At 40.3% G+C, this 18,065-nt stretch overlaps 1 protein-coding gene across 2 annotated transcripts in view; it reads right to left on the bottom strand.

Annotated features, from left to right (window-relative positions):
• The window catches only part of snx8a (sorting nexin 8a), an 85,257-nt gene that overhangs the window by 31,794 nt on the left and 35,398 nt on the right, over positions 1-18,065 (bottom strand). For both annotated transcript variants that reach the window (XM_060943082.1, XM_060943081.1), the window contains exons 5-9: positions 8,514-8,634; positions 8,159-8,295; positions 6,586-6,666; positions 6,298-6,458; positions 55-184 (exon numbers count right to left, since the gene is read on the bottom strand). In XM_060943082.1, the coding sequence (XP_060799065.1) occupies positions 55-184; positions 6,298-6,458; positions 6,586-6,666; positions 8,159-8,295; positions 8,514-8,634 (630 nt within the window). The remainder of the gene's footprint in view (positions 1-54; positions 185-6,297; positions 6,459-6,585; positions 6,667-8,158; positions 8,296-8,513; positions 8,635-18,065) is intronic.

The following is an 18,065-nucleotide window of genomic DNA, read 5'->3' as shown; positions in this document are numbered from 1 at the left end:
TTGGGTGATGTCTTCTGTGTCCTGCATGAACACTTTCTATAAATGAGCTAGTACCTGTTGGGCAGCTTTGTCTGATAACAGGGAGAATTCGGAGGAAAGGCCGTGGAAAGAGAGTCTCAAATCAGCCCACATGTTCTTAGAGGAGTCAAGGACAGGCACAGGTGAGGGGTCACAACCCAATGTACTGGAGAAAAGATTAAAGAGAAAATAAATACATCAAGCAAATTCAAACCAAACACAGCTATATAACATGCAATATTTATTCAGCTCCACTACTAAAGAAAGATAAAGTAGGTAATTGGTAATGTACAGCCCAATGTTGCTTTTAATGTTGCGGAATATTTTCCTGATGTATTTTAGAATTAAAAGCAAAGTGTTTCAAAGAAGCAGCTCAAAATAATTCATGACTTCCTCTTCTGCGAACCCAACACTTCCTTCAAACATGTCTGCTTTCTGAACAAATATAATTGTTTATCTGCTTTATAATCTATTACACTAGGTCACGAAAGTGAAATATCTGATTACAATTAAAGCTATTTTAAAATAAAATGATATCATACGTGCAGCTTCTACCTCACTGCAAGTAATACACACCGTCATCCACTTCAACAAGAACACCTGTACAGCTGCCCATTTATGCAGATACCGAATCAGCCAACCACGTGGCAGCAGCACAATACATAAAATCATGCAGCTACAGGTCAAAAGTTTTAGTTAAATGTTCATATCAAACCTCAGAAGAGGAAAAATGTGATCTCTGTGACTGTAACTGTGGCATGTGTTTTGGCCGGTTTGAATATTTCAGAAACTGCTGGGAATTTCTCCTGGGAGTTTCCCCACAAAAAAGTACTAGAGTTTACACAGAATGGTACAAAAACCAAAAATAAATCCTGAGAGTCGAAGGTCTGCAGGCTGAAACACCTGGTTGATGAGAAAGAGATCAGAGGAGAATGAGCGGACTGATTTGAGCTGCCAGGATCTACTACCCAAAATCAGGTTTCGAAAACGCAAATAAAAAAAGCAGTGATTTTTAAATTGACTTTGACTTCATTGCAGACAGAATGAAGCCAAGATATTTCATGTTTTGTTGGTCAACTTCATTTCATTTATTAATATACATCCATTCCTGTGTTTCAGACCTGCAACACATTCCAAAAAAAAAAAGTTGGGACGGGGACAATTTAGGGCTAGTGATGAGGTAAAACAATTATATAATGTGATTTGAAACAGGTGATGTCAGCAGGTGACGGTCATCATGATTTGGTACAAAATCAGTATCCAGTAAAGGCCTACGGTAGTCTTTGAGAAGCTAAGATGGGCTGAGGATCTCCAGTTTGCCAACAAATGCATGAGAAAATTATTGAAATGTTTAAAAACAAATGTTCCTCAAAGAAAGATAGGAAGCGATTTGGATATTTCACCCTCTATGGTGCATAATATTCAACGATTCGAGGAATCCGGAGGAATTTCGGTGTGTAAAGGGCACAAGCCTAAGTTGAACACCCGTGATCTCCAATCCCTCAGACGGCACTGCATCAAGAACCGTCATTCACCTATGGTTGATATAACCACATGGGCTCAGGATTATTTTGCGAAACTTTTGTCAAGCACTACAATACAGAGTTACATCCATAAATACCAGTTAAAACTGTGGGATGGACCATCACACAGTGGAAATGTGTATTGTGGTCAGATAAATCAGTATTCCAAGTCATGTGCTCCAGACCAAAGACAAGCACAACCATCCAGAAAAGGACCAACCAAATGCCAGGGTGTGTCATGGTATGGGGTTGTGTCAGTGCCCTTGGCAAAGGTAACTTACACTTCTGTGATGGAGCATTAATGCAGAAAAGTACATTAAAATTTTGGAGCAACATATGCTGCCTTCAAGACGACATCTTTTCCAGGGATATTTCAACAAGACAACACAAAACCACATTCTGCACACATTACAAAGACAGGGCTGTGGAAGGAGAGGGTGCCTGTCCCCTCTTGCCCCTTTTCCACCAAAGCAGTTCCAGGGCTGGTTCGGGGCCAGTGCTTAGTTTGGAACCGGGTTTTCTGTTTCCACTGACAAAGAACTGGCTCTGGGGCCAGAAAAAACGGTTCCAGGCTAGCACCAACTCTCTGCTGGGCCAGAGGAAAGAACCGCTTCCATCGGGGGGGCGGAGTTGTTAAGACCAACAACAATAACAAGACCGCGAAAGATCGCCATTTTTAAGCGACGAGAAGCAGCAGCTGTACAAACGCGAAGTCATCCATTATTATTATTGTTGTTGCTGCTGCTGCTTCTTCCGCGTTGTTTTTGCTTCGATATTTGCGCCAAGGTTTATGCAAACGTAGCGACGTAACTGACGTATACAGCGACGTAATGACGTGGCTTCCTTTAGCACCGCGAGCTATGGAAAAGCAAACTGGTTCTCAGCTGGCTTGCAAGTTGAACGAGTTGTGAACCAGCACTGGCCCCGAACCAGCCCTGGAACTGATTTGGTGGAAAAGGGGTATCTGTCCCCAATAGAGAAGGTGTGGTGAATTTTGAAGCAAAAAATATGACGACAACCCCGTACTTTTGCACACCTGAAGACCTGTTTGCAGGAAGAATGGGACAAAATAACACCTGAAACACTTCATCACTTGGTGTCTTCAATCCCTAAAGTGTTGTGAGAAGGAATGGCAGCATTATAAATTGGTAAATGCTTTATCGTCCCAACTTCTTTTGAAACGTGTTTATTTTGAAAAGAAACACAACATAATTCATGAGGTAAAACATTAAATAATGAGCTGTTGTGTTGTCTTGAGTACACTCTTTGCAACTGCAGCGAGCAGAAAAGCATCTCAAAATGGACAACACTTCAAACCTTGAGGTGGATGAGCTACAACAAGAGAAGACCACATCAGGTTCCACTCTTGTCAACCAAGAACAAGAATGTGAGTCTCTCATGGGCACAAACTCACCAAAACCAGACAGTTGAAGATTGGAAAAAGACTAGATTTTTTTTTTTCTCGTCTTCAACTGTCCAGTTTGGGTCCAGATTCTTGTTTTCGGCTGACAGGAGTGGAACTGATGCTGTTGTCGCCCATCCCCCTCAAGGTTCGATGTTTTGTGCATGCTGAGATGCCTTTCTGCTCACCATGGTTGTAAAGAGTGATTTGAGTTACTGTATCCTCCCTGGCAGCTCAAACCAATCTGCTTATTTTCCTGACATCTGAGGTGTTTCCAACCACAGAACTGTCACTCACTCAATATGTTTTTGTTTTTCACACCATTCTGTGTAAACTCTACAACTCCGTGCGAGACTGTAGTGTGTGAATATCCTGGGTGATCAGCAGTTTCTGAAATACTCAAACCAGCCTCTCGGATACCAACAACCATGTCATAGTTAAAGTCAGAGAGATCGCATTTTATTCCCATTTTGATTTTTGATATGAACATTAACTGAGTAGCTGCAAGATTTTATCCATTGTGCTGCTGCCACATGATTGGCTGATTGCATAACAGCATAAATAAGCAGCTGTACAGGTGTTCATATTAAAGTGGATGGTGTGTAGTCAACTCCAAAATAAATCGGCACCCTTTACAAAAATGGACAAAATGGTTGTGTAAAATAAACATACGGTACCATCCATTTGAATTTTACAATACACCGTTGTCCATTCTCTCAAAAACATGCAAGATCACTGACTCCTCTAAAATACTTTAAATACATTTGAAAGAAATGCAAACAAATGGTCATGCTCAAAAACATTCTATTGTTTTTCAATTTCCCCTAGCTTCCAGAAACTTAGCTAATAAAATAGGATGTTGTACAATTGTTAAATCCCTTTTCATTCATCGTTGTGGGGAACTGCTCATGTTATGGAAACCCAAGGAACATTCACCACAACAGAAAAAAAAGATGCTTATTGACTTGCACAAGTCAGGTAATGGTGATAAAAATATAAACAGTTACACTTACCATAAAAGACATTCACAGCTATAATTTTTAAAAAAGTTTCAGTCTTGAAAAACACTATTGTATGCATTTATAAAATGTAATTAATTATATAGAGGATATTACACCGTTGCACGAAGATATGAAGTTTATCTTTGAGTGGTGAACATATATATCTCACAAGTGAAAATATTTTCAACACGAGAAGATAAACTTCATATCTTTGCCCCACTGTGTAATGTTCTTTATATTATATGGACAAAAATATGCAAGTTAATCAAAAGAATTTTCATTTTGAACCAGTTCACCATTTTGACAACGTGTGTCTAGTCAGCGGGAAAACACTGGGAAGTGACATCACAGTGAAATATCAGGAATTATTATACATACAGGACACTTTGTCAATGGAATAAAAACATGTGTTCTGTGTACTGATGCGAATATCCAATAAGAAACTTTTCTGCTGTGCATGTGCACAATCATTTCTTTGTTCACTGGGAAAGAGAAAGATGCGTTGAATACCCAAAAGGCAACCAAAACTTCATTAAATATTCTGCATATATACACAAGAGAAAAACATACCAATGGACATTGAAAAACTGGAAAAGAGACACGTTGGAGATGTAAAACTTCCTCGCAACTATGACTATTTGTAAACAAACATGGCCTCCAGGTTTGCTTCGTTATATACAGAAGATTTTGAGAGAATTTTGGCTGCCAAGTCGCTCTATTGTGTGTAGTTGTTGATGCTGATTTTAAAAGTAACTAAGTAAATTACACAGGGAAATTAATACTTAAGTTTGAGTGAAAAATACTGAGGTGAGCGTGCATGGAAGAAGAGTCTGGAGACAGAAATCTTAGTTTCTCAGTCGTTAGCCTGTGCTACTTGCTCTCAATAGCACTGGCTTGACCATTTTATTAGCATTCACTAACACTACTGATGAACACTACACTGGCTGGAAGGTTACTTCACTGCTGCGCTAACAGCACCAAGTTGCGGGTAAGCTAGCATTGGCCTTCGAGTATGCGGATATGAAGAATGTATAATAATAAAAAATATTGGCTGGCTTTTTTTCATGGTATATCAGCAGGGTGCGATTTGTCAAAAAACCAGAAGGGGGGATGTTTTTTTTTTTAATCATGAAACGCCACAAAATTAAGGTAACAATAGGCTAACAGCTCAATAACATCCGATGATATCAAATGAATAACACTAAATGAAAACGAACACTAAACCAGAGATAGTAAATTCATCTTCCTATCTCTCTGACTAAATACACGAACACTAACACAACAAAGTTCGCATTGTTTGTCGCGTTGCTGTGATGTTTCTCTCCCTCTGGATTAAATGGACAGTGACTCGAAAATCACTAAAATACATGAATACTAAATGAACAGTTTGCCCTGATGGCGCAGTTCACATTGTGCGCAGCTTTCCGATTTAAACTGTTTTTTTCTCATCCTTATACTTCCTGTTTCATGGACTGTAACGGATTTGCTTATTTAGTAATTTTAATACAGAATTTACTTTGAAATTATAATTAGACACTCCAACGTCCCCCCTAAAAAAAAAAAAAAAAACGGCCGTGAAAAAGGCGGCATCCGCCAAAAGGCGCGCTGTTTGCATCCCTGCATAGAACGCTAAGATATTGTTATTATCTACAATGTATCTATTTGCTGGGGACGTTCGTGAACATCAAAGCTGCCACTTCGGGTCATTTTGAAAGTGAGTGCAATGTAGACCATAGAAAACTGTGTCACAACATGCCTGTCATGTCAACTTTTTTTTTTGGTTTGTTTGTTTGTTTGTTTTATTGACGGGGTTGTCCCCGAGGATTTTTTTTTCAGCAGAGATAAAAACCAGAGGGGGGGGGGATGATCCCCCCCAGCAAATCGCACCCAGGATATATCCTATTCAGCTACTCGTCTTCGACTCGTGCACCATCATGCTAGCTGAATGGAATATAACTACTATACCACTGAACGCCAGCCAATATTATTTAAATACATGTCACTCACGAGCCGCGATGTAGTTCGTATAAAAAATGCAAGTTTTTCAACACGAGAAAATAAACTTTATATCTTCAAACCAACATGTGATTTTGTTTTTATTATATAGACACAGTCATAAACAAAAAGTACTCAAATTTATCAAAAACATTTCATCAATTTTCTCACGAGTGACATTTAGAGATTTATGTCACGGTTTTGGTTTTCCATGTCCCGGATGGAGCTCGTACGAGTGGCATATTTCCCAGTAAAACACTCATGTCCATATAATATATAATAATGCTGTATTCACAACAGCATATAACTGATGTACAGTAGGTGTGTGGATGTTGTTTTTGGGTTTTTTTGTATTTACCTAAGCTCCTTCCCAAATATGAGCAGATCTGCGGATTTCTCCTTTGAATGCTCAGCCATTCTCTCTGCTCGGTCCCGCAGTTTCTGAAAACTGTTGTGGATGTTTCTGATCAGCTCTCGGCATGTAGTAAACAAGGCCTGGATATCCGAAGGGAGGTATTCCTACAGAAAAGACATGCACATCCAATGTTACACCATAATGATACTGAATACAACTAGTACAACCAGTGTAGCGCCCAATACAGTAGATAATGTGAGAGCAGAAGAAGAAAAAGAAGAAAATAGAAACCTTTGCTTGTGTTGCATATGTATAGGTCATAAACTCGTCTCCCATTTTCCTGAAAGCATCACGTAGCTTTATTTGGACGTCCTGAGACATTAAAAACAAACCAAATGAATAACTAGGAAAGTTCATTTCAAATAACACCATTACATCATATACTGTATTGTCTATACTATAATACATTTTGTAGACTTCACATGTATTCTGCTGATGGGTTTCACTGAAGCAAAGAGTGAACAAAGAATCAGAGCAGACTCAAAAATACCTCAAAATAATTTTACTTAAACAGTAACTTTGTTTTGGTTCAATATCCCAGCATGTTGAATTTCAACTGAATGGAGATAAATAGCAAAATGTCACTTATGATTTCATGTCCAAAAGAGATTTAAAAAAAAAAAAAAAAAAAAAGGTAAAGTTGCTGGATGTGTAATTTCTATCATACATCTCTTTCTGTGAAGCCAAAGAAGTGTTAGCAGGTAATCATAATGACAAAATAACTCATAGCCATAAGCCCTATCTGGACAGCAATAGACAGTGATGGATACCTGTGATCATTCTGTCGTTTTCCCGTGCTACTCTGTGATTTTATTTCTGTCTTTATCAGTAGTCAGTGTTTTTCCTCACTCCTCCCTGAAGAAAACTACAAACCAAACTACTTACAGATCGTTTTATTCCTGTTCAGATCAATAGTTCTGTGATTTTGCGTCCACATGCTGCCTCTTGTCTTCGGAAAGCATTTTTCTGACTGCTGCTATTCACAGTATTTATTCAGTTAGCACGTATCTGAATATTACACACTTACAGAATCACAGAATCCGAGATACATGATCCTGCAGAGTATTATAATCTAATCTAGTAATAAAGGAACGAACAGTTGCATTGCTGTTCTTTATTCAGCTAATATGAAGACGCTACCAAATAAATAAATGAAATTATGAATAATCCTCTACATTCAAGCCACTAATGCATATAATGAGCATCTCCAAAATGGCACATCTTGTGGGGTGTTCCCAGTATGCAGTGGTTAGTACCTACCAAAAGTGGTTCAAGGAAGGACAACCGGTGACCCGGCGACAGGGTCATGGGTGTCGAAGGCTCATTGATTCGCACAGGGCACGAAGGCTAGCCCATATGATCCAATCCCACAGAAGAGCTACTGTAGTACAAACTGCTGAAAAAGTTAATGCTGGATAACACAAAGGTGTTTCCAGTGTTCACCGGTTGTCCTCCCTTGGACCACTTTTGGTAGGTACCAACCATTGCATACCAGGAACACCCCACAAGATGTGCCATTTTGGAGATGCTCAGACCCAGTCATCTAGCCATCACAATTTGGCGCTTATCAAAGTCACTCAGATGCCCATTTTTCCTGCTGTCAACTTCAAGAACTGACTGTTCTCTTGCTGCCTAATCTATCCCACCCCTTCACAGGTGCCATTGTAATGAGAATCAATGTAATTCATTTTACTGGTCAGTGGTTTTAATGTTATAGCTGATCAGCGTAGACTGTACATGCATATGCAAACAGCAATACTCTGTTTTTAGTGTCACTTGATAGAAATGTGAAAAAAGTTCCCACCGAGCCACTGAATGTGAGGAATATTTTAATAAGCTCGTCCTCTGAGAAAAAGGGATGTCTCGCTACAAGGTTCAAAAATCTGCCCAAACCACGCCGTCGTCCTTCGATGAACTCTCTCTCGGACATGGACTTCAGTACTGTAATGAACAGAGGAGGAGAAATGATAAAGGTACATCAGTTACCCAAAATATAACACAGCCATTGCCAAACACAAAGTGCAAAACTGTTGTCTGAGTGTCAAAGCACCTAACCATCGGCGATACCAATAAACCACACTATATTACACTTTGATATACAGGTTTCATTATAAGCTTTTGGCTTTTTATTGCATGTAATATATGGCATAACATCATACCTCCTTTAAGCACTCTTTTGGGTGGTAGGGCAGGCACCATTCTGTAGGCATACCTCTGTAGCAAAAGCTCATGGAAAACATCAAAGTCGCTGTAACGCCGATACACAGAAATTTTGAAGCGCTGAGAAAAAAAAAAAAAAACAGTAAACCCTTGCAAGTTTGTGCCTGTACAGAATGTTAAACCTGTCAAAAGACGTCTACTCTAGCATTTTCTGTGAAGTACTCTGGAGCATTCCGTCTCAGATGAAGGTAAAATGCGAAACTGGAGTAAGATCCTGTTCGAAACATTAATTTGGATACGATCGCGTTTGCTCTCGGAACAGCCTCATTTCTTCAAGGCATGGATTCCACAAGGTGTTAGAAACATCCATTTGCGATTCTGGCGGACAGGATTGTGACACTTACTTGGTGTAGATTTGTAAACTGCACATTCATGCTGCAAATCTCCTGTTCTACCAAATCCCAAAGGCATTCTATTGGATTCAGTACACTGAACTCTGCCATGTTTACAGAACCAGTAGGACCCATGGTGTGCTTTGTGCCATGCTGTATGATCATACTTGAAGTAGTCAGTAGAAGATGGGGAAATTGTGGCCATAAACATTCCCCACATCATTACACAAACCCCACCAGTCTCAACTCTTGACACAAGGCAAGTTGGGTCAACGGATTCATTCTGTTCACGCCAAATTCTGACTCCACCACCTGCATGTTGCAGCAGAAATTGAGATTCATCAGACCAAGAGATGTTTTTCTGATCTTCACCTGTCCAGTTTTGGGAGCCTAAGCCCACTGCAGCTTGCCAGGAGTAGAAAACAAACAATGTGGTCTTCTTCTGTTGTAGCCCATCTGCCTCAGGGTATGACATGTTCAGCATTCTGAGATGCTTTTCTGTTCACCATGGTTGTAAAGAGTGGCGAGTTGAGTAACTTGGCCTTCCTATCAGTTCAAACCAATTTACCCACTCTCCTCTGAGGTCTCATTACCAAGCATTTCTGCCTGCAGAAATGCCTCTCAGTTGATATTTTTGTACCATTCTGCATGAAAACTAGAGACTGTTTTGTGGGAACATCCCAGATCAGCCAATTCTGAAATGCTCAAACCAGCCTATCTGGCACCAACAACATGCCATGGTTCCTATAGCATCAAACCAAAACACCTTTCCACAACATATTTCACACTTTTACCAAATGTATACTTTAATGTGCAGGTATATAATTACATTTTCAATTAAATGGTACAATACTGAGTCAGCCAGACTAGTAGTACTGTATTTACGAGAAAGCCTGCTTTCATCAAGAAACACGGCCAAGACTGGCCTATTTTCACGTAAATTTTCATATATTCTATATTCATTACAAGTAAACAAATATTTCAAGCCTTTTCTTGTTTTAATTTTGATGATTATGGCTTATAGCTCATGAAAATCAGAAATCCAGTATCTCAAATTATTAGTGTGTTTCATTTCGAGTTTGAGTTAAACAGTATAAATACCGTGTATCTATTGGTCTAGTTCAGTCCATGCAACCACAATCATGGGGAAGACTGCTGACTTGACAGTTGTCCAGAAGACGATCATCAGCACCCTCCACAAGGAGGGTAAGCCACAGAAGGTCAATGCTGAAAAGGCTGGCTGAAAAAGGTGCACAAGCAACAGGGATGACCGCAGCCTTGAGAGGACGGCCAAGAAAGTAAATTCAAGAACTTGGGAGAGCTTCACAAGAAGTGGATTGGGGCTGGTGTCAGTGCATCAAGAGCCACCACATATAGACATCTTCAGGAAAGGGGCTACAACTGTTGCATTCCTAATATCAAGCCACTCCTGAACCAGAGACAACAGCAGAAGCATCTTACCTGGGCAAAGGGGAGAAAGAACTAGACTGTCACTCAGTAGTCCAAAATCCTCTTTTCAGATGAAAGTAAATTTTGCATTTCATTTGGAAATCAAGGTCCTAGAGTCTGGAGGAAGAGTGGAGAGGCACAGAATCCAAGGCGTTTGAAGTCCAGTGTGAAGTTTCTGCAGCCCGTGATCATTTGGGGTGCCATGTCATCTGCTGGTGTTGGTCCACTGTGTTTTATAAAGTCCAAAAAGTCAATGCAGAGTCTACCAGGAGATTTTAGAGCACTTCATGCTTCCATCTGCTGACAAGCTTTATGGAGATGCCAATTTCCTTTTCCAGCAGGATGTAGCACCTGCCTACAATGCCAAAACTACTACCAAATGGCTTGCTGACCATGAAATTACTGTGCTTCATTGACCAGCCAACTCGCCTGACCTGAACCCCAGTGAGAATCTGAGGTATTGTCAAGAGGAAGATGCGAAACACCCGACCCAAAAATACAGACGAGCCGAAGGCCGCTATCAAAGTAACCTGGGTTTCAATAACACCTCAGCAGTGCCACAGGCTGATCGCCTCCATGCCACGCCGCACTGATGCAGTAATTCATGGTAAAGAAGCCCCAACCAAGTATTGAGTGTATACATGAACATAATTTTCAGAAGTTGGACATTTTTTGATTGATCTTAGGAAATATTCTAATAATTTCAGATACTAGATTTCTGATTTTCATGAGCTATAACCCATAATATTCAAAATTAAGACAAAAATGGCTTGAAATTTTTCACTTTATGCGTAATGAATATAGAATATTCATGGTGTAGTGGTTAGCGTTGTCGCCTCACAGCAAGAAGGTCCGGGTTCGAGCCCCGTGGCCGGCGAGGGCCTTTCTGTGCGGAGTTTGCATGTTCTCCCCGTGTCCGCGTGGGTTTCCTCCGGGTGCTCCGGTTTCCCCCACAGTCCAAAGACATGCAGGTTAGGTTAACTGGTGACTCTAAATTGACCGTAGGTGTGAATGGTTGTCTGTGTCTATGTGTCAGCCCTGTGATGACCTGGCGACTTGTCCAGGGTGTACCCCGCCTTTCGCCCGTAGTCAGCTGGGATAGGCTCCAGCTTGCCTGCGACCCTGTAGACCAGGATAAAGAAGCTAGAGGTAATGAGATGAGATTTAAATTTTTTGAGATGCACTAGTACAGAGCTGAGGTTTGGCTTGAATGAAGGAACAGAGCTATGGAGCAGGCTATTCAAAGCTCAGGCTTTCAATCTCCTCTGTGTCTTTTTTTAAATAAAGTATTTTGGTCTGCAGCATTCAGTATTTAGCTTGTGTATTTTTGTTACTTACGTATTGTTTATCATTTGGGAGGAGTAGTTTTTGTTAATCCTACCTCTATTACTTTAACTCGTAGGAAGTCCTGGGATGTGAATTTTAATTGAGCAGTGTGTGACAAATGATGACAAAATGGTCCACTGCAAATGGTGATCAAGGGATATATGGAGTAAATGAAAACAAGTAAATAAAATGATAATTAAACCATACTCTTAAAGACTAATTTATATTGATAATTTAACTATCCAGTAAAGCAACTTTTCATTTTTTGACCAACGGGACTCATTTTGTTGTGACACACCCCATTTATCAATTAATTTTGTTTACGTTCACCTCTCACACTGCAAAAAATATCTTAGCAAGTGAAAATATCTTGAAAATGGTTGAAATGATCTAGCATTTCTTATTAGAAGAAAACGACACCAATTTTGAGATTATTAAACCTAGTTCTAGATTGCAACCAACTTATTCTAAGATGTCTTACCAAGTGTAATTATCTTACTGCACTGGCAGATTATTTCACTTGATTATAGTCTAAATGTTCTCAAATTTATTATGTTTTTCCTTATATTAGGATGGCTAGTTTTTGCAGTGCATAGTGAGTGAGTGACTGAGTAAGGGGAGAGTGGTGGGAGTTGGGGAGTGTCGTGAAGAAGTTGCAGGAGACTCACTGGTGAGGGAGAGGAGTATGCAGAGTGAGGGAGCATGCGATTCATGTGTGTAAAGTGAAGGAGGGAGTGTGTGAGCAGCCTGTATGAGCGAGAGTGGGTGTGTGTTAGCAAAGTGAGTGAAGACAGACAAGACTACATTTAGAAATATAATCACTGTAATCACTGCACCAACAGATTACATGCCACACAGAACAGAGTGGTTTTGTTTTTTCGTCTGTAAAAAAAAAAAGAAAAGCGGTGTAGTCCAGGCCTGAGGATTATGCAATTAAGTAGACATAAAAAGTTGAGGAACTCCAGAGTCAGGGAAGTGGACGCAACAGTTGATTTTAATCCAAGTAACACAAGGGGAAGAACAAGCTCCATTTGTCTGTGTACAATGTCTGTCTATGCGTACACAGTTTTTATTTATCTGCTTTATCTAATAGACTGCTTTAAATGAATATATGCTCGTTTGTTTATGTCTGATTTATATTTCTAGGTTTATATTTTATCTTGAAAGAATTGTATCCTTTAAACAGGAAGCATAAGCTTTGGACATGTTTGTACAGTTAGATCCATATATATTTGGACACTGACAAATTTTGTTTTTTTACCTGTTTACTGAAACATATTCAAGTTATAGTTATATAATGGACATGGACAAAGTCCAGACTTTCAGCTTTCATTTGAGGGTATCCACATTAAAATTGGATGAAGGGTTTAGGAGTTTCAGCTCCTTAACATGTGCCACCCTGTTTTTAAAGGGACCAAAAGTAATTGGACAATTGACTCAAAGGCTATTTCATGGGCAGGTGTGGGCAATTCCTTCGTTATGTCATTCTCAATTAAGCAGATTAAAGGCCTGGAGTTGATTTGAGGTGTGGTGCTTGCATTTGGAAGATTTTGCTGTGAAGAAAACATGCGGTCAAAGGAGCCCTCCATGCAGGTGAAACAAGCCATCCTTAAGCTGCGAAAACAGAAAAAAACCCATCCGAGAAATTGCTACAATATTAGGAGTGGCAAAATCTACAGTTTGGTACATCCTGAGAAAGAAAGTAAGCACTGGTGAACTCTTCAATGCAAAAAGACCTGGACGCCCACAGAAGACAACAGTGGTGGATAATCACAGAATAATTTCCATGGTGAAGAGAAACCCCTTCACAACAGCCAACCAAGTGAACAACACTCTCCAGGAGGTAGGCGTATCAATATCCAAATCTACCATAAAGAGAAGACTGCATGAAAGTAAATACAGAGGGTTCACTGCACGGTGCAAGCCACTCCTAAGCCTCAAGAATAAAAAGGCTAGATTAGACTTTGCTAAAAAACATCTAAAAAAGCCAGCACAGTTCTGGAAGAACATTCTTTGGACAGATGAAACCAAGATCAACCTCTACCAGAATGATGGAAAGAAAAAAGTATGGCGAAGGCATGGTACAGCTCATGATCCAAAGCATACCACATCATCTGTAAAACACGGCGGAGGCAGTGTGATGGCTTGGGCATGCATGGCTGCCAGTGGCACTGGGTCACTAGTGTTTATTGATGATGTGACACAGGACAGAAGCAGCCAGATGAATTCTGAGGTATTCAGAGACATACTGTGTGTTCAAATCCAGCCAAACTGATTGGTTGGCGTTTCATAATACAGATGGACAATGACCCAAAACATAAAGCCAAAGCAACCCAGGAGTTTATTAAAGCAAAGAAGTGGAATATTCTGGAATGGCCAAGTCAGTCACCTGATCTCAACCCAATTGAGCATGCATTTCACTTGTTAAAGACTAAACTTCAGACAGAAAGGCCCACAAACAAACACCAACTGAAAACCGCTGCAGTAAAGGCCTGGCACAGCATTAAAAAGGAGGAAACACAGCGTCTGGTGATGTCCATGAGTTCAAGACTTCAGGCAGTCATTGCCAACAAAGGGTTTTCAACCAAGTAATTGTAAATAAAATGTTCATTTCTATAATTTAATTTGTCCAATTACTTTTGAGCCCCTGAAATGAAGGGATTGTGTTTAAAAAATGCTTTAGTTCCTCACATTTTTATGCAATCATTTTGTTCAACCCACTGAATTAAAGCTGAAAGTCTGAACTTCAACTGCATCTGAATTGTTTTGTTCAAAATTCATTGTGGTAATGTACAGAACCAAAATTAGAAAAATGTTGTCTGTCCAAATATTTATGGACCTAACTGTATATATACTATATATTTATGTACCATATGTTTACACGTTTTTAGAGGTATGCCTTACTGCTTTTGTAACATTATTTATGTAAAATTGGAAAAATGTGATCATAGTAAACTTTGACTATGGCATGTTTGTTGGTGCCAGATGTGCTGGTGTGAGTATTTTGGAAACTACAGAGCTCCTTGGACTTCCACACATACCAGTTTTTGTAGTTTTCACAGAGTGGTGCGAAAAACAAAAAACATCCATTGAGCAGCAGTGGGCAGAGGAGACTGTGGCCAAACTGTTTTTGAGCAGACAGGAAGCCTACGGTAATTTAAACAATCACTCTTTGCAACCGTGGTGAGCAGAAAAGCATCTCAGAATGCACAACACATCAAACCTTGGGGCAAATAATGGCTACAACAGCAGAGGACCACACTGCGTCCCACTCCTCTCAGCTATAAACAGGAATCTGCAGCTGCAAGTGGGCACTGGTTCACCGAAACTGGATAGCTGAAGATTGGACAAACTGACCTGGCCTGATGAGTCTTCATTTCTGCTTTAACAGGAGATAGTAGGGTCAGAATTTGGCATCGAAAGCACGAATCCATGGACCCAAGCAGGCTTGTGTAAATACGTAATATTTTTTAAACTCCCAATTATGTTCACGGTTGTCAGGTCTGTGTGAAAAAATCCACCTAATTCCAAAATTGAATCTAAATGACATGACTATCATTGCCACGTGTCTTATACATACAGTAAATAATATAATGTATATGTCTGCAAAGAAATTCAAAAAAGCCCAATTCCAAGTAAACTTAGAGCTGGAAAAGGCTACGTTTACATTAGACCGTATCTGTCTCGTTTTCTTCACGGATGCACTGTCCGTTTACATTAAACCACCTGGAAAAGCCGGGAAACGGGAATCCGCCAGCGTCCACGTATGCAATCTAGATCGTATCTGGTCCGGTGCTGTGTAAACATTGAGAATACATGAATACGCTGTGCTGAGCTCTAGCTGGCGTCTCATTGGACAACGTCACTGTGACATCCACCTTCCTGATTCGCTGGCGTTGGTCATGTGACGCGACTGCTGAAAAACGGCGCGGACTTCCGCCTTGTATCACCTTTCATTAAAGAGTATAAAAGTATGAAAATACTGCAAATACTGATGCAAATACTGCCCATTGTGTAGTTATGATTGTCTTTAGGCTTGCCATCCTTCCACTTGCAAGTAGTAAGTGATATGCGCTGGGATCACACACACAGCGGCTCAGTCCCGAATCACAGCTTGTGCACTACACTCGCGCGCTGTGTGAGCTGCGCAGGGCCGGAGTGCGCACCCTCCAGAGGGCACTCGCTGTTCAGGGCGGAGTGATTTGGAGCGCAGGATGCCTGCGGAGCCGAGCGTATCCGTGTATTGGTGTTGCTGTGTGCACGGCTAACGGTTTTAGTGTAAACGCAAATCGTTTTAAGAACATTAATCTGATGATCCGCTGATTCGACGTAATGTAAACGTAGCCAAAATGTCTGTGTTTTGGTATATTTGTATAAAAATTACTGTGCATTGGTTGTAAACAGGATTGATGTACTGTGGCAGGGGTCGGCAACCTTTACTAGCTGAAGAGCCATTTTTAGCAAGAAAGAAAAAAAAAAAGTCTGTCTGGAACCACAGAATTATTTGAGCCCTTTAAATGCAGGAGCCACACCCTATTTAGTTTAAATTAGCCTATAAACATCAGCCGATAGGTTGCGCTGATATTTTAATAAACGATTCTGTACCATCTCCTGAGATGCCATGAAACTAGCAGCGGTAGTTGAGTTTGGAGATTTGATCCATTTCTTAAAACTACCTTTGCTCTGCTTGCCACAGCAGTTCTCTCTTTCTCTCATCCCCAGCTGGATACTTCTCAGCAAATGCAGCATGCTTGTACTGGAAATTTCTTTCAACATGACATTTTTTTGTTGCTTGCTAACTTCTTGCCACAGATCAAGCATACTGGTAAGCCAGCAGTGGTGGTGGTGCCTGAAGGCCAACCAATCTGTCCACACACTATCCGAGACTTCTTTTTTTGGACTTTGAATCCGTATTTAGCCGAGGAAAACACCCACTCAAGCCACCACTAGTGAGTTCAGCAAAATGAAGAGTAAAAGGCATCAGGCTGTAATATAGCATATGAAGCACGTTTTAGTTGACGAACTTTATGGCAACATTCATCTATCCATCATACTATTTATCCGTCAGTGTCACAGATAAACTAGAGCCAATCCCAGCTGACATTGGCTGAGAGTTGGAGTTCACTCTGGGCAACAGGGCTCAACATTAACGGTAGTCCAACTGTCCGGGATGACCAAATGTTTGGTCCGGACAAGTCAAATCCGCATCTATCTGTCCAACGGGACGAGTTGGATACTTGTTGAACGTCACCATTTTATAGGAATTATTCAAGAGTGACATCAATAAAGTTCCATCAAAACTAGTTCAAGCCCCTCAGTGATCCGACCATGTTGTTGTTTACAAAACTCCGGGGAAGCCGAATACAGCAGGTGTGTGTAAAAATAACCACGTTGTAATATCTAGATTGTCAGACTTTGAATTCATCGAAATTGTAGAAATGGCAATCAAATACCTGAATAAAATAAATATCTGTGGTGAAACTTCATTTCATTCGGACATTTATCGTATTTTTCTTTTGCATAGTTCACATTAACCATCACAAATGTAAAATATTTCGGGGGAATTTTACGACAGTGCCAAACTGACTCACGGTTTGTTTTCATTCACAACGTGATTCTGCCACCCTCATCATGTCCAACTGGATTTCTTTCAGTTCTTTAATTTCTTTAAATTAATTTGTACTTCAAGTTTTACTGGATTAATCAAGATTGAATTTTATTTCCTCCAGAAACTTTGAATTTGGGCGAGTCTAACTCTTAAAGCTGTAGATCGGGTAATGGGTTATAGCAACACACACACACACCATAATGGGACTTTGGTTAGTTTATGTTTATTGTTACAGTTGAAGTTTGAGTTTTATTGAAAAATTATAAAATCATAAAGCATCATGATTATCATAACTATACCTGCTTTTTGATAAACTTTGTTCACCACTTTCCTTTCACTGAACCAGTGAATACATAGTAATAAAAAGGTTATGGTCAGGACAAGTGAAAAATCTTCTTGTTTGTCTGACTGGATTAAAAAGCTAATGTCAATCTCTGGGCAGGTCACCAGTCAATCACAGGCCTAACACAGAGATGAACAACCATTCACACTCATGGACAATCTGGAGTCACCAGTTGACCTAATCCGCATGTTTTTGGACTGTTGGAGGAAACTCGGGCCAAGTTTACATTAGACCGTATCGGTCTCGTTTTCTTCACGGATGCACCGTCCGTTTACATTAAAACGCCTGGAAACGCCGGGAAACGGGAATCCGCCAGGGTCCACGTATTCAATCCAGATCGTGTCTGGTCCGGTGCTGTGTAAACATTGAGGATACGCGGATACGCTGTGCTGAGCTCTAGCTGGCGTCGTCATTGGACAACGTCACTGTGACA

This window comes from Neoarius graeffei, chromosome 16 (assembly GCF_027579695.1).
Source record: "Neoarius graeffei isolate fNeoGra1 chromosome 16, fNeoGra1.pri, whole genome shotgun sequence".
Lineage (NCBI taxonomy): Eukaryota > Metazoa > Chordata > Actinopteri > Siluriformes > Ariidae > Neoarius > Neoarius graeffei.
Note: the sequence above shows the minus strand (reverse complement) of the source record. Positions and strands in the feature narration are given on the sequence as shown.